Source organism: Zophobas morio, unplaced genomic scaffold, assembly GCF_036711695.1.
Source record: "Zophobas morio isolate AGI-343-1 ecotype UQ-CSIRO unplaced genomic scaffold, CSIRO_AGI_Zmor_V1 ptg000002l, whole genome shotgun sequence".
Taxonomy (NCBI): Eukaryota; Metazoa; Arthropoda; class Insecta; order Coleoptera; family Tenebrionidae; genus Zophobas; species Zophobas morio.
The window spans coordinates 13,196,460-13,223,124 of record NW_026972107.1 but is presented as its reverse complement, the minus strand read 5'-3'; the positions used below and the strand labels follow the sequence as shown (position 1 = coordinate 13,223,124).

The 26,665-nt window shown below is 35.0% G+C and overlaps 2 protein-coding genes across 2 annotated transcripts; one reads left to right on the top strand and one right to left on the bottom strand.

The window, feature by feature from the left end:
* Positions 1-3,905: 3,905 nt before the first annotated feature.
* Positions 3,906-5,789, top strand: LOC135127834 (nucleosome assembly protein 1-like 1). The gene is made up of 3 exons (XM_064054479.1): positions 3,906-4,019; positions 4,337-4,952; positions 5,015-5,789. Exons 2-3 carry the CDS (start codon positions 4,341-4,343, stop codon positions 5,555-5,557), a joined length of 1,155 nt encoding a protein of 384 aa, XP_063910549.1. The 5' UTR covers positions 3,906-4,019; positions 4,337-4,340; the 3' UTR covers positions 5,558-5,789.
* A 78-nt stretch (positions 5,790-5,867) lies between these two features.
* On the bottom strand, positions 5,868-26,207 carry LOC135127824 (transmembrane protein 131). Its single transcript, XM_064054469.1, has 16 exons — positions 26,019-26,207; positions 25,863-25,918; positions 25,781-25,800; positions 25,656-25,727; positions 25,483-25,606; positions 25,320-25,433; positions 25,144-25,266; positions 24,569-25,028; positions 22,573-22,832; positions 22,346-22,522; positions 22,070-22,294; positions 21,826-22,017; positions 15,935-16,151; positions 13,326-15,692; positions 13,038-13,270; positions 5,868-6,241 (listed from the first exon to the last, which is right to left on the bottom strand). Exons 1-16 carry the CDS (start codon positions 26,110-26,112, stop codon positions 6,146-6,148), a joined length of 4,830 nt encoding a protein of 1,609 aa, XP_063910539.1. The 5' UTR covers positions 26,113-26,207; the 3' UTR covers positions 5,868-6,145.
* Between the last annotated feature and the right edge of the window lie 458 nt (positions 26,208-26,665).

Here is a 26,665-nt window from a genome sequence, read left to right as displayed (position 1 = left end):
TGCACACCAGCACACGTGTTGCACTACCGACGTACGGAGAAAAAAAAAAGCAAATGAAATCGTCTAAGAAAATAAAGGGCGGGCTAGCACTTGCTAAGATACACTGACTTTGGCAAATGACATATCCTTTAAAAAAATAAAGGGCGAGTGGGTGGTGGTAGTACCTATCAAGATGAGACTGATTTTAGCAAATGAACACTTCAAGAAAAAATATAGGGAACTCCGCCAATTTACATGTGCTTACTGAACTTGTACTCCTCAAGTTGATTTTTTTAGAATAATTTAGCGTCTATGGAATTATTATAACAAAGTAGGGAGCACACGTCTAAATGTTATTAAAAATTACTCTTTAATGTCCCCGAGAACTGAATTATTAGTGAGAGAATTTTTTATTGTCTAAAAAAAGCGAATGCGAAAATATTTATGATTATCTGCCGAAATTGTGAAAACTCTAGCAATTTAAACATGCTTTTTTAAAGTCAGGAATGTGGTGACCGAATCTGAATCAAAATTTAACGCTGAAATCACATTTGAGAAATTTGAATTTGAGAAAAAAATCAATCAAGAAAAATCGTTAAACACAGGCAACTATGTGCACGTTGGCGTTTTGTGGGTAGCTGGCCGTTCTGCTAGGAAATTTTAGTTAAAGGGTTGGTGGGTAGAAAAGACGGCCGCTTGGTAGAGGAAGGTGAAAGGCGTCACTTTTGTTTTGCTTGTTGTGAGTGCAACATGCGTTAAGTTTAGTTGGTTTGGTAGTTAATAAAAAGGGAGGAAGCCTTTATTTAACGATAATGAATGTGAATTTTTGACCGACGCGAACACGTGTAAATTTGATCTATTGTCTGTAAAATTCACAGATTAGGTTAGGATTTTAATCGTTAACTGGTGCTAACACAATTTAACAAACATTAGATTCGTTTAGATAAATACTTGCTAGGAGATTTCATGAAATTCGCTGAGTCAGGACTTCTTAATTCATCACACAAGATTGCTAACAGTTCATTTACGGCAGTTAAATTAACCTAACGTTGCGCCACTGTGGAAAAAGATCGTAGAAAAGTGAAGCAAAATTCATAATATCGTGGACGGGGGATTAAATATTTCTCGTATCATCATCATATGACCGAGACATTTATCTCGCAACGTGCACAGCTGTATCATCGAGACATAGTTTCTCGCAACGCTCATCAAACCGAGGCGCTTTCCTCGTAACGCCTGATGCATTTTTTATTTATTTATCATGCGTTTTGTTTGGGATAAATTGTCCACGATATAAACCATCAAAACAAATTGGCATAATTTAACATCAGGTAAACTCTTTGTTTGAATCGTTGATAAAGTGTCGCAAATATTAATCTAATGTAAAATTGTTAGCTTTGCAATTTTCCACCTCATGTAATTTTTCTTTATATCATAATTTCAACGTCAGTAATTTTCTTTGTTGTATAATTTAAATTGGACGTAAACTTTCATGCTCTGCAGTTTCTAACCACACGTAATATTTTATCCGCACAAGTTTAGTTCACACCAGATCTTTTGTTTTTATAAACTTGCTAGTTTTGTTTATCTAAACATTTTGTTGTTGAATATTTCCATCATATAAATTATTATCTGATGTCCAATCTTAATCTCAAATAAGAATTATTTGTTGTTTAAAATTTCACAATGGCGAATTTTTGAAACTTTGACACTTGTGCAGTTGTAGTTTAATATCAGAGTTATAAGAATTGAACATACATTTATAAATGGAATTGAGGTTAAATAACACAGAAACACGTGGTGGAAGGTGAGTGCGCGGTTCCTAGTCGAGCTGGCGGAATTTATCGCGCCATCTGCACAAAAGATGCAGGTTAGAATAGAATTTAGGAGCGGTCGAGATGACGTAACGCTGTCGACTTGGCATGGGTAGGAGAACAGCCACGACCAGAAGCCCCAAACTCCGCTCGCGCTACAACGCCCCCTATGGGTATTTTTGCTGTGCTCTAGAATGAAATTGAAATAGTTCGATCGCCACACTCTTATAGCGCTCTGGTGCCGCTCCGCTGGATAGTTTTTTTTTAATTAAAATTTTGTTCTCTTGTTGACTGCCATAATTTTAAAATTGCCGCCACACGTTTATAATAACTTGTGTATTTGCATCCAGTTACTTTAATTCAGAATTTGCTTTTTTTTTATTAAACTTGTGATTTTCAAATATTTGCATTGATTCAGAACGTTTAATGTGATTTCATTCCAAGTTATTCAAAGTTTTTTTTGGAGCTGAGCATTAAGGGGTGTCCTCACTCGGCACAACTCAGTCGCAGTTTTTCTTTTTTTTTTGTCAATGGAGGAATAAATAATTTTGTGTCCTTTATAAATTTGATGTTTTATTTAGCGATACTTTTTCAGTTTTGGAGTGCATCACTTGCATCTGAACGCATCCCGCCGTTTTTCAAAAACACAATGTAGGGTTCCACTTTGTCAGACGATCACAGCCAAGGCCAAATTTTGAATTTTTCGCGGGCTTTCAATTTTTTTTCGCATGTCAATTTAAGGCGCGATGTTTGAGTTATCACAATAGAATAATAATAAAACAAACTAAGCAGCGAGCGTAGCAAACATGTTTAGGTGTTATTAAAACTTATAGTCGTTAATGTCCCCGAGAACCTGAATTATTAATGAGAGAATTTTTTACTGTCTAGAAAAAGTGAATGCTGAAAATATTTGTGACTATCTGGTGAAATTGTGGAAACTCTAGCAATTTAAACGTGCCTTTTTAAAGTCTAGAAATTTATTCCAAACAACTTCGCTGAGACCCTTTCCTGCAGACTTCTATGATGAGAATAAAGCTGAAAAAAGAAGTTCAAAATGCGAGCGCAGCGAGCACATTCAGGTGTAAATTAAAAATTGGTATCCCTGAGAAGCTAAATTATTAAAAACGATTTTGTTGTTATTCAAAAAAGGGAGATTAAAGATTGTTTATGATCACTAATGTCTGTGAAACATCCTAAAGTGCTCGCTACGCTCGCATTTTAGAAGTCGATTTTTTCGGAGTAATTTACCTTCATAGGGAGATGTGGAGAAATTTTGATAAATAAAAATAGAATTTTCACGCGAATAGATGTTGAATAAAAGAAACTTTCTGGAAATTTTGCAGATACACATACAGACTTCTTCCAAAAATGGGTACGTTTTTGACAACATCGCCGAGAATTCTATCAATAGCAATAAACTAATATACTTTCGTTTATTCTTTAGCGTTAGAGCTACATTCTACGTTTCTCACATAGATATGTCATAGACATCAAGTATTAAAAAAATTCTGCTAAAACTACTGTTTACAAAAATTTTAAATTACAATAATAAGTACATAAAATAATAATATAAAATATTTAACAAATAAAACATATAAAAAATGGAATGCATTGTTTAAGGGTTTTACAAGTTGCCAACTCAAAGTGTAACGACAGTATAGAGATAATACTATGTAGAATTTTTCAAGTCCAATATATTTTTAAATCTGACTTGATGGTAAAGAAAAAATATATTTTCGTTTATTTCAGGCCAATTAAATTTTATGTTGGCAGCCATTGGTAACCAAGATCTAAAAACACGTGTCTTGATTTTGAACAACCAAGTTGTGGGGCTTCTTCTTTATACGTTTCTGCAGATGCAGTTCGATGTACACTTTTTAAAAATGCACTTTTGCGTTGTCTCCTTGGAAGTTACTCCGACCTTTTGGGCTCCGAAAATTCTCGAAAGTCGGCACTTGCGTTAAATTTGTATGCAACCAACATTACGCGCCAAAAACGGCGCGAAACCGACCTACGCTAACGTCGTACGTTGTCAGACTGTACTTGACAACAAAGAACTTTTGCCCCCCGTTGCCACATCTAATTGGTCCAAAATTTGAACGATGCGCAGCTGCAGGAAATTCGTTTGTGTTAGCGACGTAGCCGTGTGAATTTTTCTCTTTCTTGTTGTTGCCACTGCCGGAATCTCTCGTCTTCGGGTTGCCACCATCTTAAAGTCGGCGCAAGGTGAGTGTAGGCGCAAAAAACGTGTTTGCATGTTTTCCGAAAATTTGCATAAGTCGCACTAATCAGACGGCCGAAGTCGTGGCGCCGGTCCGAGTAGGCTGCGACGCAATTTTCGGCTTCTTTTCTGTTATTTCGTTTGTAAAAAAAAATTTGACATCTGTATTTCCGTTGAATCTGCACGTGCTGCGAGAGCAAGATTCCGTTGAGGTTCCGGTCCGGATGCCGCAATTGAGGGTTTGATTAACCGAGTGCCTCATTTCGAACGTTTGAGTCGTTTTTGCGGTCCGAAAAAAGTTGAACAAAAACTTGTCTTTCAGAAAAATGGCAACCACCAAACCAGAGCAGCCTGACGAATCGCTGGAAGACTCGTCGGTGGAGGAAGAGGAGACCGAACAGAAGATTCCCAACAAGTTCATGGATTTCTCAAATGTGCTAGCGTCGCTCGAAAGTCAACGGAATGCCGACAAGCTCGGCCAGGTACCGCCGGCAGTTAAACGAAGAATCAAAGCACTGAAGAAACTCCAACTAGAGGCAACCAACATCGAGGCTAAATTCTTCGCTGAAGTACACGCTTTGGAATGTAAATACCACAAATTGTACGTGCCAATGTACGACAAGCGGCACACCATCGTCACGGGCGGCTACGAGCCCACGGAGGAGGAGTCTCAATGGCCTTCGGACGACGAGGACGAAAACCTGGGCAACCAACTAAAAAATAAAGCGAAAATCGACGAAGAGACCACCAAAACGCCTGAAATCATCCCAAAGAACCCAGAAAACAACACCGATAAACCCGATCCATTGGGCATCCCCAACTTCTGGTTGACGATTTTCCAGAACGTCAACCTCCTGTCAGAGATGATTCAGCCCCCAGACGAGCCCATCCTCAGCCATTTGCAGGACATTAAGGTCGATTGCTCAGAAAATCCCATGGTAAGTTAACAATCCACAATCCGCTCTAACCTCAAAAACCACAACTTGACAATTTTTTACAGAGTTTCACTCTCGCATTCCACTTTTCCCCCAACCAATACTTCACCAACACGGTATTGACGAAGGAATACTTCATGAAATGTGAACCTGAGGAGGATGACCCCTTCAACTTTGAGGGCCCCGAGATCTTCAAGTGCAAAGGTTGCACCATCAACTGGAACAAAGGAATGAATGTGACGCTGAAAACCGTTAAGAAAAAGCAGAAGCATAAGAGTCGCGGTGTCGTCCGCACGGTGACGAAAACTGTCCAGAATGATTCCTTCTTCAACTTTTTCGCCCCACCTGAGCTTCCCGAAAACGCGAAAGGGGAAGATATCGATGACGAGTTGCGTCAGTTGTTAACTACCGATTTTGAGATTGGGCACTACATTAGGGAAAGGATTGTTCCTCGCGCTGTTTTGTTTTATACTGGAGAAGCAATAGAAGATGAGGATGATGATTATGAAGACGATGATGATCTGGAAGACACCACTGAGGAAAGCGACTCTGGTGATGAGAAGGATAACGACAAAGCGGCCAAGGAGGCAAATTGTAAACAACAATAATTTTGGGTTGCTTTTATACTGTCCCATTATTCTTCCTTGTATTCCTATTCAGCTTTTAATTGTATTTATTTTTTGTGTCTAAATTGTTAAATTTGTTTGGAAAACCGATTACATTGTTGGCGATAAAACGTTATGAACCGTTAACAGCTCTATTTCTTTTTGGAAATTCAGCTTGGATAATTCGTTTTCCAAATTTATTGGTAATATTTTGCGGAATAAATTTTTTTAAACACCCGTTGTGTTATTTTGTCCTATCGTCCAAACGTAACACTTGAGAAGAAATAAAACGCAAACTGTGTCAACATTCAATTATTTTTTTTTTTTCTTTTTTTAAGAAACTCAAGATTTACTTAGAAGACCTGTCAGGAACAGTCAATAAATAAATTATTACAGTATTGAACATTCACAAAAGTCGAAAATTTCTGCAAAAACTTGTACTAGGGTTCCTACAACAAATGAGTATTATTAAATTACGCACAGTCTTACAACACAATGGAAATAACCACGTTATTAATACGTGATTTAAGTGCAAATGGCCCAAAACGTAAACGACGAAATCAACGAACCCTAGAAGTGTGAAACATTGAATCACTGTCCTTGATAATTCCATGGATTTGGCTGTTGCTGTGTCCAAATATTACTTGTGCTGAAAGGATTGTAAACTTCTCTTTGCTGCGGAGGCACCTGAAAGAAAAATATACACTTCATTTTTTAATAAAAAAATTTAATAAAATATACAGGGTGATCAGTCCAGCTTTGCACTGTTATGATATGATTGTTTTCTAATTACCAAAATTATACATGCAAAGCCATTTTGACCTAGGTCAATGTTATAAATGTTATAGCTGTATGTCATCGACCATGGCCAGCTTCATTTGCATATGCTTCACTCCAATATTATGTTTATAATTAACTACGAAAAAATAAATACTGTTTGACAAACTCTAATATTAGTATTAAGCAGACGTTGATAAGACACATTAAATAGTTAAAAAACTAACACTTTTGACAAAGTCAACAGAACACCACGAAAATAAAAATTTAATATACGTTACGTTGAAAATCACAAAATTTTAAAATTAGAAATGAAAGTTTAAAAAAACAATAACATCCAAAATTATATAACCTTGATAGCATTTAAAGAAACGGTCTCAAGGTTATCGGGTTAAAAAATCGAGCACTTTTTTTACTATGCGAATTTCAAAAATTTTTAAAATACGGTAAAGACAAAAAGGTTGTAATTGGGTAAGATCTACCTTATCATATTTTGAAACAAATAATTTTATTACAAATTGTTGTTGGTTTACAAGCGTTCCAATTTCTTTTATCATTATCAATTGTATGTTTGATTTTATAAATGGTTACGTAAGAATTGTTTATGCAATAAGAACGAGAATTATTTCTTTTTATCACCAAGCGTCCAAAGAGACAGAAGCGAGATAAATAAAACATTTGTAATATCAAGAAGAAAACAGAAAAATTATATACGCAACACGTTATAAAAGTTACTTTTTACAATGCTTTTCACCTTTTGTAAATAGTTAGGAAACAAATGTCAATATGTGGCTTATTAGTGACGACATGATTAATGATATAAAAACCAAGTTTAATGACACATTCAGTAGTATGTAACAATGGGAGAGAAGTACATATTTTTACTTTCCGAGCGTAAGCTAATCGAGTGCTACTTTTCTCGACGTTTCATAACCCCTCGAATACGAAAATATAGGTCTTCCGTTACCGTGTGTCTGTCTGTCGTCTGTCCGTGTCTGTGTTATTTTTACTAGACCAATAAATCTTCTAAACTACCGGGCCGATTGTTATCAAATTTGTCTGATCATCCCCACCATCAAAGCGATGACGCCATCTCCAAAATTTACTAAAGTAAATGTTATTTAAATTTTATAAAATAACGTATAGTTTGGTGCAAAAGGAAAGGGGGCATCACGTGATCTGCGCATAGTGCCAATTTATTTCGGTCGAGTCCATTCTTCGTTCGAAGGGGCGTGCACCCAAAATATATTATTTGTGCCACATTTAATAAACAATAGCAATAGTTTTAACAATGTGATTATGCAATTAAAAAAAAACTAATCTTGCAGATTTTAAAATTATCGTAAACATGGTAAATTTGTAATCAAAATGTATCTGTTTATTCCCTCTAAAAAACTGACGACGTCTTCTCAAAATTTTGACGGATAAATCCTACAGAAAATGTGCAAAATATTCTATAGTTACTTGGGATTTATCATTATACTGGGTGTCTGGAAAATGTCGGATTAACTCTTCAGTTCGTTATGTACGGAGCTTAAAACTGATTTTGGCAAATGACATACCTTATAAGAAAATAGAGGGTGGGTGGGCGGGGCTAGTAGTTGCTACAATTAGTGCTTTTTTTAACAGCCTACATTTTATTAGTTCCCATTCTCACTTAAAAAAGGACATAATATTAACCCCACCCACCCACCCGGCCTTCATTTCAGTGATTCATTTTATCTAGTCCGAATGAAACGCTAGATCTCATCCTGAACAGAAATAAAATCGTTAGAAACAGCGCGGGTGGACGGGACTAGTACCTGCTAAAATAAAACTGACTTTGGTAAATTACTTAGCCTCTAATAAAAGAGAGGGCGGGTGGGCGGGGCTAGTACCCACTAAGATAAAACTGATTTTAGCAAATGAGATACAGTATGTGCGTTTAGAGATAAGCGTACCCATGAACTTGCGCAGCAGACGAAAATGAGTCGGGTCAAGTCTATTTTTAAATTTAAGCGGTGGTTACATCCTCCATTGGCGTGCGTCCGCAGAAATCGAGGGCGTAGAACTATTGGATATATCAATTTAATACCACATCTTAATTGCTGTTATAAATATTGTTACATATAATATAATAAATTTTGTAGTAATTCGTATTGTTTTTGTTTTCATGTACTTTAAATAGTACACTCACGGGTCAAATTCATATTTTATAAATTAAAAAATAAAGAAAAACTATTAATAACAGTATTTAATTTACCCGACAAATCTAAACAAAATATTTAAAAATCGTGTGGCGGAATTTTTCTTGTCAGATGATGATGACTCATCATTGATGAGTCACTGTGCTTATCTCTAAACGCACGGTCTCTACTCTCCAAGAAAAGATAGAGCGGGTGGGTGGGGCTAGTAGCTACTAAGATAAAACTGATTTTGGCAGATGACATACCTTCTAAGAAAAGAGAGGGCGGGTGGGCGGGGTAGTAGTTACTAAGATAAGACTGATTTTGGTAAATGACATACCCTCTAAGAAGAGAGGGTGGGTGGGCGGGGCTAGTCGCTGCTAAGATACGACTATTTTTGGCAGATGACATACCCTCTAAGAAAAGAGAGGGTGGGTGGGCGGGGCTAGTGGCTGCTAAGATAAGACTGATTTTGCCCAATGAGATACCCTCCAAGAAAAGAGAGGGAGGGCGGGTGGGGCTAGTGGACTGATTTTAACAAATGTCGTATCTTCTAAGAAATTTAATTAAATTATTATAAGAAAAGACACTGGAGGCGCCAAAGCAGTTTCAAATTCTTTCTAAACAGGAATATCTAGAACCTCAAGATTTAAAAAAAAAAACGGGGTGTCCCAAAATTAACTGAAAAACAGGTCACGTCAGAATTTTCCAAAAATAGAACAGAAATAAAATTCTCAAAATTGATTTAAATAATTTACAAAAAAAATCTCGAGCTCCCAAAATAATACACCATGGGTATCCAAGAGTCTCCCGAATTAAAAAAAAAAAACAAAAAAAAACTGCGGCACTCAAGACTTTTTCAAATTCGTAAAAAATAAAACACTGAAAGCTCAAAGGATTTTTTCAACTTCATCCAACAACAAAACACCAGATTCCTTTAAATTTATCCGAAAATAAAACACCCGGGGACCTAAAATTACCTGCGAACATTAAATGTAGGGTTTTGAAAACTTTGACGATTTTTGATATGTCAAACATTTTTAACTGCTTACTCGATTTTTGCTGATTTGTACCTTGTAATTTTATCAAATTATTACAAAAACAAAATAACCATATGTTTGTACATTCTCACTGAAATGGTAATTAAACATGGTCTTGGGCGAGAGAAATATTAACTAAAAATTTTATTACTATATAGTTATTGTGCAATAAATCCATATGTCACGGGTGTGACAGAATGAGGACATTTTTTATTTTTTGTTGTAAATCAGAGATATTTTAGAACAAATACCATTGGTAGCATGTAGATTACAGTGTCAAGAATTATTTATAAAAAAATTGACAAGATACAATACTGGGTAAGAGACAGAGAAAACAATATATGGCGTCACGGGTGTGATCGTAGAAAATTGAGTGTAATATTTTAAAGAAAAACTTTACTATTTCTGCGAATTTCAAAACTATTTTTGCTGTTCCTCAAAGTTTTTGGTCATAAATTACTTGGAATAACCCATGTAATTTTACACTGCATCATTTTAAATAGTGTCACGGGTGTGACGTAAATTTGCAACGGGTGTGACTTACATACCTTGAATATTAAAAATTACATATAGTAAAATTGGCATAATAAAATAAAATTATATCACAAGAAGAACGGTTTTATTAACGTTTTAATATTTTAATATTTTTGACCTAAGAACGGGTACCTTTTGGGTATTATTCACACAGTTGTAAAAACAAACAATATGTATTTCAAATTTTGAGTACTATGAACTGGAACTCCTGAAGTACAAGACGCGTGTAGAAGCGATGTAGACATTATTCAGTTATTTTATTTACTCCTTTTTGTTATTTTGTGGTACCTGCTAAGAATGGAAATTCTGTATATGTAAAGATCCTTACATATACGAAATTGAATGCAACCAAATTACTAGATTTACATGGCCTACCTTTGTCTAAAAACATCCTGAACGGTTTATACTATTTATTTGCCAACGGGGTACAAGAGGCAAAGATAGAGGTCAATTTTCCTTTGTATAATTTTGATTAGAAAACCAAGGTTTAATTCTTAAGAGTTCACAGAACATTCCTAATTTTTTTATACGTGCATTTCAGTAACACCCTGCATATATATTTTTTTGATTTCATATACATACAATGCACTCACCAGCAAGAGCACTTTGGATTCAATGTTAGCCTGGACTCAAACATTTAAGGCGTTTATGGCTTTGACGTTTAAAGTACTTTACAGCCGACCTTTCATAAAACTTAGTAAATGTAAACCATGCCACGTGCCAGGGACGGCCGAGACGCGAAGGACCGGACTAAGAGTAATTTTGTTTTTAACGTGTCTTCCGTATCTTAATTATTTAATCATTATTCTGCACATTTGAAAGTATTATTAAGATACTGAAAGCAAAAAACATAAAATCTTTAATAAGTACGATCGCAATCATAGAAAACTGGTCCACTAAGTTTTTTAAATCAAATAATTTTGACGATGTCACCGTCCTTTTTTTCAAATCCGGAGGGTACATTCATATTGCTGTTATATTAAAAATAATACATGACTAGAGAGTAAAACGTATGCAGCAAAATTTTCAGAAATATGATCATGTAATATGCATGAAATGTATGCAAATATGCAGTAACTTTATTAATATATGCAGAGATATGCAGTTGCATATGCTTCAAAAATTGAAAAGAAGTGTAATAACACAACTAAATTTATTTACAAATTATAAAAACAGGTTTATCGAGCTTAATTTTTTTCATAAAAAATACAAAGATAAATAAAATTTTTTAAAATTATTGTCTTACACTAAATAGTGACAAATAAATAAAAAATAATAATAATAGGCCATTTAATTAGTATTTTTGTAACAATTTATTTTTAAATACTTTTCGAAATATTGTAGCAAAAAATTTTGCCGGTGATCCGAAAACATATATTTGTAAATAGAAATGCGGTTTGTAGCAGAAGCTACAAAACACAGTGCCTTCTTGAAGAATAAATTCAGGAAAAGATTTAATCTATAAATTAATTTGAGTTATCTTCGACATATTGACACACGTGTACAATTTTAAATGCTTTCAATGCAAAATCAAGTTGAAAAGTAACAGGATAACGCCTCAAACATACTTTTAATACACTTAAATAACAGACAAAAGTTACTTTGTTTTTACCTAAAATAAAAAAATCGAAACGCGCAGTTGTCGGTAAATGCAAAACTCAGTCCTGCCCTGTGCTTTTACCAGAAAAGGTCTTTTCAGGTAGGTATCGGTGAGCGGGTTGAAGACATCCGGCTGTCACGGCCTATTGAATTATATTGGGAGTCAAATTGGTGTGAAGCCATAAACGCCTTAAATGTTTGAATCCAGTCTAATTTCATTTAATTTTACCTTTTGTACGTTCGAATTTGTCACACCCGTTGCACTTTTTAGGGCTTCTGCTTTTTCATTCGAGAAATAATTTGATGAGCACAATAGCTAGATAATCTGATTTTTAATTTGTATACCAATATTTAACTTGCGGGTGAATTGGTTTAAACCATCCCTATAAATTTTTATTAAAATACAGTCACGGGCGTGACATAAAATCTGATTTATATCCAACGCTTAAAAATACTAATAGTAAGTGGATTTTAGGTGTTTTATATATGGCATATAATTATTTAAGATTTTCATGTACTTTGTTCTAGAGAAAATACAATTGAATCAAACCAAGCACAAAGAGATAATAAAAGTGTTACCATGAGCATGGTTTAAAAAAGACTAAATATTTTACATTAACAAGTCTTTTTCTTTAGAAGCAAATATTATCTCGGATGATTAAAGACTTTAAACTTTTGATTTTCAGCATTCTCATATTTGTGCAACTTATTTCATTTTTTATTCACTCCGGCTCATTTCGTGTGGAGTTATTGTGTGATAATGAATGTGTTGTTTAGTTGTTAAACGTAGCGAACCAATTTTAAAATCATTATATTTCCACCAAAATGTGAGAAGGATTTTTTTTTACTATTTTTCCAGACTCACCAGTTGATTGTTCAGAGCGTAGCGGAGAATTAATCCGCTATGTGATACAAATGTCCTTGCTTGAATAGAAATCAAGAATCACTTTTAATTTCTGACAAGCAACAAGACAACGTTGGGTTAAGCGAAAGCAAGGCAGTTATACATTATGCAACATCTCATTAAACTTGAATTTTACCGCATTTACAAAGTACACGAAAGACAGCTTGTTAAACAAAATTTAAAATACCCTGCTGTATTTTTCCAGAAGAAACCTATGTTCATTCACGTGGGAAAGGATCTAATTTTATTATACGACGATAGATAAGTACTATTAACGTACTTTGGCGGAAATAAACTGTTGAGGAGAAAATGTGAATGACTTTCTAACATGTTTTGCACTCGTTTTGCATACAAAAATTTTCCTACTATAATTTCAGAATTACAATTCTTTTCAACTAGATAAAATATAGGTTACTGTTCTGAAATACAATGTATTTTTATTTTTACAAACTAAATAAACCTACCTCCTCGTTTTTCCTTTGAGCAAAAGTATCGAACCCTGGCGGCGTTCGAGTCGGCGTCTTGGGCGATTCAGCGGGCGCCCACGGCTCCCACACAGGAGAGGACCCCCATAAGTACCCTGCTTGCTGCCCCATCGGCGACTGTTGTACAGAATAACTGTCGTTTATTGAATAAAACGTATCCCAAAAATTCTGAAGGCCAGAGTTGCCTCCCCCCAGATTCTGATTCCATGGATCTAAAAAAAAAAAAAAAAGAATTCATACTTCGTCCCAAATCACCAACCAACCAACCTTGCGTCAAGTTATTCTCCGAACCATCCAACGGATTCATCAGAGCGTGATTTTGCCCCCACGTTTCGCCAGTGTTCACAACCAAATCATCCAGGAAATTCGAATTGCTATCCGCCGACAACTCGTACGAGTTCGAGAAGTAGCTGTTGGAGTGGTCCTCGACCGGCAAGCTGTCGCTTTCCTGCCAGAAATCGATCCTCCGCGACCCGATGGGTCCGAGTTCCGTGGATGTTTGTTTATAAGGTTCCACGTACATGGTGGGTTTGGTCGTTTGGGTTTGCGAAAGTGGACGAGTGTTGGTAATACTGACCGCACTTTCGTTCCTGGCTACCACGTCGCTGAAAGTAGCCCTGTTTTCCCCCCAGACTGACGGCGACGACGTAATCGGGGGACTCACCCGAACCGGAGGACTCTCCCGCTTCTCGCTATTCTTGAACGGAGTTTTCTCCGACGACAGTTTTTTTGTCAAGTGCTGTTTCTCTTTTTTCTCTTTGTTGGATTTGTGTGGTTTCTTTTCAAAAGTTTTCGTTTCTGTTTTATTTTCGCCGTCTTTGTTTTTCTGCGCCGGCTTCGGGCCTGATCGCTTACGTTCGACTTTCTGGTGAATCACTGGTTTTACTTCGACCGTAGGAAGCTCCTCCTGGTGGTTTGTCTCGTTTTTGCTATTGCCAGGCTTCTTTGAGCAAACTTTCGAGTTTCTTTGGTCAATTTCTTTGTCGTTTTCGTCGTTATTGCTGCTGCAATCAGTCGTAGTGGACGAAGTTTCTTCTTCGTAAACAGGTACAACAGTATTTTTGGTAACTTTCTTAACTGGAACTGTCTTTTTATGGTCTTTGCTAATACTATTCGCTTTCTTATCGTCGCTCTTCACTTCGACGAACTTCTTTTTATTTTGTACTTCGGTTGGTTTCTTTTGTGCGTCGCTCTCACTCTGCATTTCGTTACTATTCTTCTTACTGAGCTTCTTTTTGCTCTTTCCCGTCGCCGGAATTATCGCCGTGTACTTTTCACCCTCCGGCTTCGTTTTGCTCGGTTCGCTCTGAACCTTCTCCGTTTTGACTTCCTCGGCCTTCTTTTCCTCGATTTTACTAGACCGCAACTCGGCCCTGGTCTGCTGACCTACCAACCTCAAATCCAGAACCGGCTGCGGCGCCAAGCTGTTGGGCGCCATCAAAGCAGCAAGAGTCTGCTTCTTGATCCTTTCAGCGTCCATCACAGCGAAAAACACGACGAAAACCACCACAGCGAGCATAAACCACGACGCAATCGAGCTTAAGTACACCTCCCATGTCGGCCTGACGATCAAACTCGAGCACAGACTGAGATAGTACGGCGGTATTGTGGTAAAAAGCGTATAGTTCACTGGATAGCTCAAACTCGTGTCTAAAATCAGCAGCCGGACCACCCTCGACAACGTTAAATCCGGCGTAAACGCTATATCGATTTTTTTCGTCTCGTTCGGATGCAAAACAAAGGGGGCACAGTTGAGTATTTTAAACCCGTAGCCTTCGCACGGCAAGTCGTTGATGAAAAAACTGTTGATGTAGATCGTGACGTCACCGATATTGCGGGCGGTGAAAGAGCGCTTCACGCTCAAATTCGGCGACGGGTTTTTATACTGTTTTTCCCTTTCGCAGTCTTTCAGGTGCTTCTCGGTCAATTCGAAAGTGAGCGGCTGCAACGAACCGGGCTTGCGATTACCGAACTTAAAAAGCGGATGGGCCCCTTGGGCGTTCAATCGCACTACTTCCAAAATCGTGAGATTGTTCCTGATGAAAATCAGAGCTGAATTGGGTATCGTGTCCTCGCTCCTGAAACCCACGACGAAAGTGAAATTCTCGCCGGGAGCGAGCAGCACCGGCACCGACTCCTCGTGAATTTTTAAATTCAAACTGTCCGAGAGTTCGGCGTAGTGTCTTTTCAAGCTTTCGTGAAAAAAGAATCTGTGTTCTATGTCTTTCAGCTCTTGGGTCGCACTGGGGATAAAATTCGAAGGTAGTCCTTCATGCATCAACTGCAAGTCTGGATAGTTCCTATCCATGACTATCTGCACAACAAGATTGTAGCTCGACGGATTACGTATGGTGATGTTTCTATACGAAATGTTCCCGATCTGTGTTAACGGAAACGTGAAAACGGACTTGTTTTCGAGATTCTGTTCGACTATGAGACTAGGCCAGCTCATCTTGACTCTCGTCTTGAAAGTGTGACCCCTCACTTCAGACGTGTCGAGTCTTAGGGTTAAGTTTTGCCAACGTTTCAAGCCGTTGGCGGTAAAATTAAGATATCTGTTGTAGAAGACGTTGACTAGATTTAAATCGAAGTCGGAGACGGACTTCGATAGACTTAGAGTTTTCAGCCATTGCGCTATAACACAAGTTTTGAAGGTTTTAGCGATTGAGAGGAGGGATAGTACAGATGGTGCCATTAATAATGACCGCTTCCCGCGGCCATGGTCCTAGCTATACACTACCGAAAGTACCCGAACCGTTCGAGAGAGGCAAACACAGACGAAATTCAGCAATCTCCAAGGGCTCGGGTACTTTCGGCAGTTCATAACTAGGACCATGACCGCGGGAGATGGTCATTATTAATGGCCCCATCTGTACCTGTTGTGTCGTGTTGCAGTCCTGTGTAACATTCGTTTCCACAGCCTAAAGTAGGGTCGAGGTACAAATGGCCGATGACTTTGGTTGCTCGGGCTAAAATATGGCCCGAATGTTTACTGCTTAAGCGGATATCAGGTGGTAAACTTATTATTTCTTCGATGATCATTGGATCATTGAACGTTGAATGGACGCGTAACGGGTGTGAACAAATTTTACCCTGGAAATAACAAAATAGTATAAGTAAATCTACTTACATTAAAGATAAATCATACTACAGTAAGTTTATTAAATGTTTTAAATTAAATTAATCAGTTAAACGCAATTAAAATAGAGTGCAAATTAATTAAAAATGTGTTAAGGGCGGAAATCTTCACAATAATAAGATTTATGACCAATAATCGAAATCATTGTATCGAATACAAAGTTAATAATTTATCAAACGAAAATTCTCTTTTTTTTTCATATTACGATGTTGAGTCATATTACTGTCTAGAGGTCGTTGATATTTTTATCGTTTTTTTTTTTTGCAATTCATGTAATTAAAATTTTAAATTATTTATTTTATAGCACGACACAATTTCATTAAATTAATTTAATTATTACAAAGGATAGACTACAATAATGTATTTATTCATCACATCTGAAAGTTAATGCCGAAAAATTATTAAATACGTGTTTATTAAAAAATATGCATCATGATGAAATGTCTATAAATATTTACAATTTAAAAATTAGACTAAGTTTATTTCCATAGAACTTCCCTCGCCCCTGAAGTACAGTAAAATAAATGCAGAGTTTTCAAAAAATTATAAGATTTGGCTTTGGGAATTTTATTGTTATTTCCCTAGCGTAAGCTAAGGAAATAGGTATAGTAATCGAGTTCATCGGACAAATGGCCACTTTTATATTTTCTCGAAGTTTAATGACCCCTACAATACGAAAAAGTACTCGCCCGTTTCCGTCCGTCTGTCTGTCTGTATCCATTTTTATTAGACACATAAGTCTGAAACTGCTGGACCGATTGTTGTCAAATTTTGTAGATATAGTACCATGTAGACGATTAAATGCTAACCAAAATTTTGCTAATCATCCCCACCAACAATTTGATGACGTAATTTCAAAATGTTCTGTTTATTTGCTTTAACTGTTATACAACAATATACTCCTATAAGTGTGGTTTACGAATCCGCTTTTTGCAAAAACATAATGCATGGTATAATATTAGTTTACCATTAGCGTAAAGCAAACCGGTCGTGGCCCATTGGCTTTTCGTTTTTTTTTTCTTTTTTTCTCTCACAGTGTGCATTTATGACGGCACAGCAATTTTTATTTGGATGAAATTACCCCACTTTTTTGAAAACGTGGCAATACGCCCGTCTTTATTTAATATAAATAATAATAATACATACATTCTAGAGGCCCTGTATAAAAAACAAACATTTTTTACATTTTTTCAAAGAAGCGGAATTCGTTGGACTGTACTTCAAGAGCAAGAAAGGTCTGTCGCAGACCAATTTTTTTTTATGATAACTCTTATACCTGGTTAAAATAAAGATATGTATGTAATGTTAAAGTCAATGTAAGGAAACGTGCTACGCGTTTTTTTCAAGTGAGTTTTTCCATGAGAAAATTTTGTAATGGGTCATCAACATTTTTGCAAGGACAAGTAGATCAATAATAACAATAACTGTATTCCCAAATTATTGGGAAAATGGAGTCAGTGGGTCTTGATTTACTCAGTCCAATAAATTGTTTCATTTATTAATTTTTTTGTCACCCTGTATAGCTAATTCTGAAAACTGTGACTTCATTGATAAACCACAGGTATAGAGTCATATTTTGCATATTTCAGAGAGGATTTATTCAGCAAAATTTCTAACATACATCAAAAATTTAATAATAATCAACCCAGTAATTTCGGGAGGTTATCTGTTTAATAAAAATCGACACAGACAGACAAACGGAAACTTGTACTCTAGGGGTCATGACACATTGAACGGTTCAGTGTTGTTATGATTACCGTAAGATTGTACATATCAAAATTGATGTATATATTTATATGTAAAAAAGTTATGCCATCTCGATTATTTTTGTTTTATAGAAAAATACACGTGGCATTACTTAAGAGGACAGGGAAGTTCGGTGTAAATAATTTGATTGCACCGCTGGAGAAGTATTGTTGTAAGCGAATGGTTAATTTCATTCTTTCATGATGTTTCATATCTCCTAGAATATCAAAAATAAGGTCTCCCGTTTCTATCTCTTTGTAGCGATTTTATAAAATATTCTCCGAAACTATTGAACCGATTGTCGTGAAATTTTACATGTATTTTACGAATAGAGTGTATATGGCGATGACCAAAATGTATCTGATCGTTGTTACCAAAATTTTGACATCGTTTCAAAATATTACTAATAAAATCTCGCTTATCCAATATGTCCCAGATTCTATTAGCGAGCGAAGCGAGCTGCACCACCTTATTTTTAAAAAGAAAATACAAATTGGACCCCGAAATTCTTTCAAAATTTCATTTTTTTTTAAAAGGCAAAACACGAAAGGTCCCTCAATATCCTTTCAATTCATTCAAAAATATATCGTAAAACAATTTTGATTTTTTTTTTTCGAAAAATATGGATGTCTAAGGAAAACACCATGGATTCATAAACCATAAGTGTAGGAGTATATTATTTTATAAAATTTAAATAACATTTACTATTGTAAATATTGGAGATGATCCCATTAGTTGTGGGGATGATTAGGTTAACGGTTTACCACCTACATATTCCACCTGCTATTCATTATATACATAAAAAATTTTACAACGCTCGGTCCAGTAGTTTCGAAAATTACATGTCTAATAAAGACCGATGGAAACGGGAGACCAGTTTTTTCATACTCTAGGTTCAGGAAAGTGACAATTCCTCTGATGGACCTTAGTACAATACTGCCTTAGCTTACGCTCGGGAAGTAACAAAACACCAAGGATCCCCGAGATTCTTTAAAACTATTTATAAAACAAAACACCAGGAGTTCCCAAAAATTTTTCAAATTCCTTCAAAAGAAAAATACAAGAGTCGGCAATTTAAGACGTATTTTGGGAATATCGTGTAAACGTAAAAGCAAAATTTGTTAATGTACTCCTCCATTTGTGGTGCATGAATCCGAGTCGAATATTGTATAACATTTTACAATTTAACTTTAAAATTGCAAAATCGAATGCTTTGAAATGTTACAAACGTTTTAAGGTTACCGGAAGCATAATTGTTAATCAAAATTTATCCGTTCATGACCTACCAGGAACGCCATCTTACAATTTTATCGAATAAATATTATTTAAATGTTAAAACGTAACGTAGTCCTGAACTTGTAGTTTATGAATCAGTGTTGAATTTTCATCCTAGACTCTAGATTTCTTCAAACAAAAAATCAAAATTTTAGACAATTTTTCCAATTTTAGATTTTTCGACTTTTCGATTCTTCAATTTTTCAATTTCATGGTTTTTAGTTTTTCTAAATATATTTGTTTTAGTGTTCGGATTTTTCAATGTTTCGATTTTTCAATTTTTCTTCTTCAATTTTTCGATATTTTAGTTTTGGGATTTTTTAGTTAAAAAGAATCAATTTTTTGATGTTTCGATTTCATTTCTTGACATCTCGGTCTTTCGATTTTTAACATTTTTTCACTTTTCGATTTTTAGATTTCTCCATTTTTCAAGTTTTCGATTTCTCAATTTTCCAACATTTCAATATTTTTAACTTTTCAATTTTTCTATATTTTAGTGTCCAGATTTTTCATTGTTTCGACTGTTTTTTCATTTTTTGATTTCGAAGTTTTCCAATGTTTCAGTTGTACGATTGTTCAAGTTTTCAATTTTTAACATTTCTAAATTTCCAATTTTTCAATTCCTCAATTTCTCTATTAATCTTTTTTTTTTTTATTTTTCTATTTCTCGATTTCCCGACTTTTCAATCTTTCGATTTTTCAGTTTTTCAAGTGTCAATTATTTTTAACAATTCTAAATTTTTCGATTTCTCAAGTTCTTAAGTTTTCGATTTTTCAGTTCTTCTCAAAACTTTGCTTAATAAATCCTATTTAAAATGTGCAAAATAATATGCATCTCTACCTGTGATTTATTAAACTGCCTCTATTTTTCATCTTATGTGTGCGGGTTATTGGAAAAAAAAAACAAAATTATACAAATGATAAAATTTCATTTTGCGATTTTTTTTTTGTGACATGGGATGTATTGGGCAAAATTTGGCGATGAGGTCATTTTGGGGAGAGAGGAAAAATAAAGTTTATCGAATTACCATGCTTACGATAACTTTAAAAAGTTTGCGAGATTTCGAACCAGTCGATTTTCCGCTTTTTCGATTTTCCAATTTTGATTTTTATACAAACATCTGGATGTGTATGGTAAAAACTTAACACGGATTCATAAACCACAAATGCAAGAATATACCACGTGTTTGTTTTATATGATACAACCCCTGTATTTTTTTATTTTTAAAGATAAAGATAGAGTTCTTCGAGCAAATTTGTATCATTTTAAAAGATCACTTATGTGAATAAATGACATGAGTGTCAATTTTTCAAGCTACTAGATTATCATCAACAAATATGAACTTTTCGTCTATTCTATTGATTAACTTTTTAAGTATTAAAATATACCTTGTGTTCCATAAAACAAAAATAAAGTTGACGTCATTTCCGCTTCTACCCGAAGTGATAATAAAAATGTGAGGTTGTCATCACATTGATCTTTTAAAACGATACAAATTCGCTCAAAGAACTACAGGTTTATCTTCAATAATAAAAAAGTTACAGGGGTCGTATCAAATAAAATCATATCAAGATGACGTAATCACGAAACTTTAGTAAGAAAATCTCAGTTAAAACGTCAAACCATACTACTTTACCTGTAGTTTAATAATCTACTCCTACTTTTATTTTAACATATACAGATTATAGTAAACAAACTCAATTTACTTGATAGATTCTTCTTCAGGGACGAGGGAAATTCTGTGTAAATAATTTTATACCAATTTTATAAATAAAACTCAAACGTCATTCGATTTATCAACAAATTGGAACAGTTTTGTTAACACCGACAAAATCATCCATATTTCACCAAAACAATAAATTAAGTGTATGAAAAATTATAAAAACATAACACACGTCATTGGAAAAAAATATGCAGAGTCACTGTCTTTTTTAAGACCATGTAACTAGCACAAAAATTTTAAAACATTGTGCAGTAGCCCACCAAACATTAAAAATAAAATAAGAAAACTTGGAACCACAAATGCATTGCTATTTCCTTGTTATCAATTTATAATTTTTGTGAAAACTTATTGCCAAAAAAGATTTTTTTATCGCAAATCGTTTGTTTATTTTTAACCAGTTTGACCTCAATGTTCATTTTGTTATCACTTGGTATTTATATAATAACAAAGATATTAAAATTATCTCAAATATTCCAGATCTTGGATAAGTACCTTAATATTTAATTAAATCGGCAAATTTTAAGATTTCGCGTTTCAAAAAAGTCTAAAATGTATGCTGTGAGCAAACTGTTAATTTGAATCTAAATGCATCATGTTGACTATTCCACTCGCATTTAGCACGAAGTTGGCACCGTACTGACAAACAAAATACCAAAGAGATAAATTCTTTGTGCGTAAAGATAGTGACAAAATAGTTCAAGTAGATAAATTAGAAGCTTCATTTTCCACTACTAAGTCCACAGTTCAAAATCATCGCTACACTAACTTACTTAAGCATTTTAATTACAATTTTATCTACTTTTTGTACATGTTATCGCTACCTTAATTTACAGCTGTAAATCGTGCAAAAATGACTGAACCTACCTATGCTTTGGGCACCTACCGGAAAACACTGATCGAAGACAAGTCGATCCGGTCCAATTTCTAGCTTCCCAGGAGCCACCTTAAAGTGGACAGGGACTGATAAGTTCTCATACTGGGTCTCTATCTGGACGTCGCCCCAAATCTGACCTTCAGCATTGAAAGTTTGTACTGTAAGTCGAATAACTGCATATTCAGTCGTTTTTAACAAACTCTACGAAATCGCAGCGTTAATTTGCACCCACGAAAACGTGCTCAATACTTACGCATTGCGTAAGATTCTGAAACGTCACTTGCAACAATGCCGCATTATGGTCGCCTTTTCCACAACCCAACATCACTGCGTTGGTCATGGGAATCGACGTTTTCACATTTCTAATTGTGATGCTAACTGGGTTGTTGTTGACGACGAGAAAAAAGATTTCTTTCGTCGAGTCGAAACTGATTAGACCCAAGTCGAGGGAATAATCTTTGCTTTTGAACGGCAAATACTGAAAATGAGGGTTTATCAAAGACGAAACAATTTTTATTTGTTGTAGTACCACTTGCAGCTTCCCGTTGTAGCTCAACAGGGGCACTGTAATATCAGAAATGTTTGTCTTTACAGTAATGTACGAATTGACTTTCAAGTCCGATATATGCACCGCATTTTTGAGTTTTATGATAAAAATAGTGGTTTCCTGTTGCGGTTTGAGGATGAGAGGTTTAAAACTTTCGATCTAAAACCAAATAAAAAAATTCTTCCGTCGAACGAAATCGTTCAACTCACTTTAAAATATCTTTGTGCTTCTTCAGGTAGCGTTAAATTAATCAGCCTCAACGACGAGAGGAAATTGTTTTTTATTTTAAAATTCCTTGAAAATAGACCGTCGGATTTGTCGTTGATGAAGTATCGCGTGATTGAGGGATCATACGATATTCCTCCTTCGAGCACCGTCAAATAATACGGTATTTCTGTTTTGCTTTTACCGTTTTTATATTTGACGGTTATCTTTCCGGAATAATCTTGCGTTTTGAAAGCAGTTTTCCCTGAAAGAAACCTAGTCAATAACATGTTTGTTTATTTTGATCAAGTTTTCAAATTAAAATTAAACGACCGAGTCGCTTCTAAAAATAATGCTGCTTTAGACATAAATTAATAACTTGAAATCATGTAGAAATTAATATTGAAAACTTTAATTTTAGAATTTAATAAAAACGAAACATGGAGTAACTTAATTCACCAAATAAGATGAAATATACTGAGTAATATTAATACTTTGGCACTATTTACTGAATACTGACGCATTTATTACGCCACAACAAGTAAACAAGAAATTCGTTATCAAAGCATACTAATCAATAATTATTATGTTTACGACTATCAAACTTTTAATTATGAAAAGTTATTGACTTTTAGTTACATATAAAACGTCACAATAAAATTAATATCGCCTTTGTAAATTCTAAACGTTGCGGAAACAATTTTTTTAATTGCTCTTTTCAAATTAGTAGTGAAGTTATCAAGAAAAACAAAGCTAACTGGACCTACACACAAAAAGAACCTTGAAATAACACTTGTTTACTCGACAAATATATTTTAAAATTTGGAATAGGTATAAAAAATTGGAATATTTTAAACTCGTTTATCATAACATATCGACTGTGTAATAATTAGAGCTGTGCGGACGAAATTTAAACGTTTCGAATCGACCCCTACTACGGCAGACCAGTGTCTCGCAGCCGATGTTACGTATCGCGAAGAAATTTACGCGAAAAATAATGTTCACTGAAAATCAGTTGCTGATTTTAAAATCCATACCCACGAAATAATAAGAATAATAATTTTAATAATGTTCAAGTGTCGGTCTCGTTGACAATAAAACGATTGATGTGAATTATGAAAAATAATACACAATGAGAAGCGAGAAGCGAGGAAGGCAAGACTGCAGCGGCCTGCACTGCTGGCCTGATGGGACGGATAGTGGGGATAAATAAATTTGAACCGCACAGCTCTAGTAATAATCATTTTCCTTAGTAACTAAACATCGTTAAAATAAATTCCTAAAACAAATTCTTAATTTAAAAATTAATTAATAACGAACTATAGATATACCAATTTATTGATAATATTTTAATATGCCATTTCAGAATTTGTCAGTCAATATATCTGTGAGGGTCATGGCAAAAATTAATGCTTTTGATTTACTTTATTTTTTATGAACACAACCATAATTTTAGTAAATCGACGAAATGATATATTAATAGGATAAGTTCAACTTAATATCGTAATATTGTGATATATTAATATCACAACATCGTGACACATCAATTTACCGATATATGAATACAACCATATGTTAATATTTTCCCACGATATTTACACCTTGAAATATCAACATTCGGAAATCAATATTTGATATCGAAATTTCCATATCACCCAGCTCCCAAATACACACTATACTTATCTAATAGGTGATCAAAAAGTTTTCAGATTTGAGTTGACCATGGAAATATTTGCCATGTCTTTGATTAAACTGCAAATGTCATGCCTAACCTCATTTATATTTCAATAATTTGAATGTTTGACTTTTGTATTTTAATCAAAGACATGACAAATATTTCCATGGCCAACTCTAATCCAAAAATTTTATGAACCCTCGTTTATACCTTATTTACTATTAAACTTAAAATGAATAAAATTTCTTGAATTACTGCAGAATAAAAACTTCAACCTGAGAAATTAGTTTTTTCCGCAAAAAAATCAAACAAAAAATTTTACTTACAATCTAGGGTGAGGGTCCCAATTCTGACACAACCATGCTTTCCCTCCTTCGCCCCCGGCATTATTTTAACGTTTTCAAAAGCCACTTTAACGGCTTCAGATGAAGACACAACACTATGAATCCTCACAGCTTTCTTTAGAGGATTATAAACACACAACTCCACTTGTTTGGAAGAGTCCAAACTACCCCCAATCCCAAAATCAACAGATCCCTGAGGGTCAAACAACCCGCCATCTGCGGAAACTTCCACTTCTAATGGCACAACAAGAATTTCCTCACTACTATTCACTTTAATTCTCACATATGCAGTGTGGTTTTGTTCAGATTTTGCTTGAAACCTGACGCGAATGACTGCTTTCGTTTGAAGGGGAGGAATTTCCCACATGTCCTTTGGACCTTCTAATTCTCCAGTGGGGAGCTCTAGGTGGAAATCTCCACCACTACTGTACACTTCGACAATCTAAAATGGTGCAATGGTATAGCAACAAAGTCGTTGGGTAAGCTGTGACAAGGTGAATTTTTACATTACAAGCATGCAAACTGCTAGCACCAGAAGACGGCTTCGACATACTCACTTGTATAGGTTCTGTGTGAGGATTGTGCATGTATATTAGAGGAGAAAAAGATGCATTTATTGGCAATTTAATACCTACAATGGGTCTTAATCTGTAAGGACTAAAAATGCTGGAACCCTTCACCTACAACACAAAAATGACACTCTGGAGGTGCTTGCTGTTACTATTTAACTTACATTGTACTTAAAGTGGCCCTCTGTAGTGTGAATAAAGAGATTACTTTCCACAAATCCCTCTTCTCGGCCCAGGAACACAACATTAAAAGAAGTGTTACCTAAAGGAGGAATTTTCTGAAAAAATTCCATCAATGTAATAGTATTTTTGATAAAAAATTCTCACTTTGTCTTCAAAAAAAGAACTGTGGAAGTGAACAGTGCTACCAGAAATTGAAGTCATGTCAATGCTCTTGTTACTGTCCACATTGAACAATGTTACTTTTTCTAAATGGGGGATACCTAAAGGCCTGCAAGAAAACGCGTTACTGACACCATCAGACACAATTCAACCCTTACCTATACTTAAAATCAAGAAATGCTGGTTCAAACTTGAGTTGTAACTTCAAGTCATCGTTAATTCTTGATGACCTACAATCAAACTCTTAGAATGTCTCAATCTTGAAACGTTGACCGCAACCTACCTCAATCCGGATGCGATTTCCTGTGATAACACAAAAAAAAAATCATTTTAGACGTGTTAAACAAATATTGCATCGAACATACCTCATGAATAACGCTGAGATCGTTGTCGAAATATCTCTGGTTGTTTGTCATGAAACCTAAAGCGGGGTTTATTATGATATAAATTAAACGCAAGTAATGTCATTTAAGGACAAGATAACTTCTTGTTACATATACACAAATGTAGGAAAAACTTACCATGACTGCCGTCATGTACAGTTAGGTGCGTTTTAATTATTGATTCCAATAATGTGAGTGCAAAAATATACCACGATAACGAATACCCAAACATTTTGACATTTGTAATATCGTTTATTTATAATAATGTGCACCGTAAGTTCGAGAAGTTATAATGTAATGTCTTGTCTGTCATTAATCGACTTTAAAAAATAACTAAATTGTTGCCAATCTTTATTGCCGTTACCAACATTACGATGTTTTAGTTCCACTGTGCCCATGACCCAGTTTTACGCAATCGACCAATCAAAAAACGCTACACGGAAATTCGAAATTGACGTATTTTTATTTTAACACCGCAGTTTTAGTGTTTTACTTCATGACGTCTTCAGATAAACACATTTTATGCATTAATAATCAATTTTGGCATAAGTGCTTTTTTACCTACTAAACCACTGGTAAAAAAAGTGGACCAGAGGCGTCGACTACACAGGTACACAAACTCTCCATAAAAATTTGATTTTGTAAACTTTCAAGTACCTAATTCCCCTTATAGTGATGGAAATAATGAGTTTTTCAATGTTTGAAATCATTTATAGCAAATTTGTTTGTGGACTAACCCAAGGCTAACTACGACATTAAGTTGTGCATATTAGTTTGAAAATAAT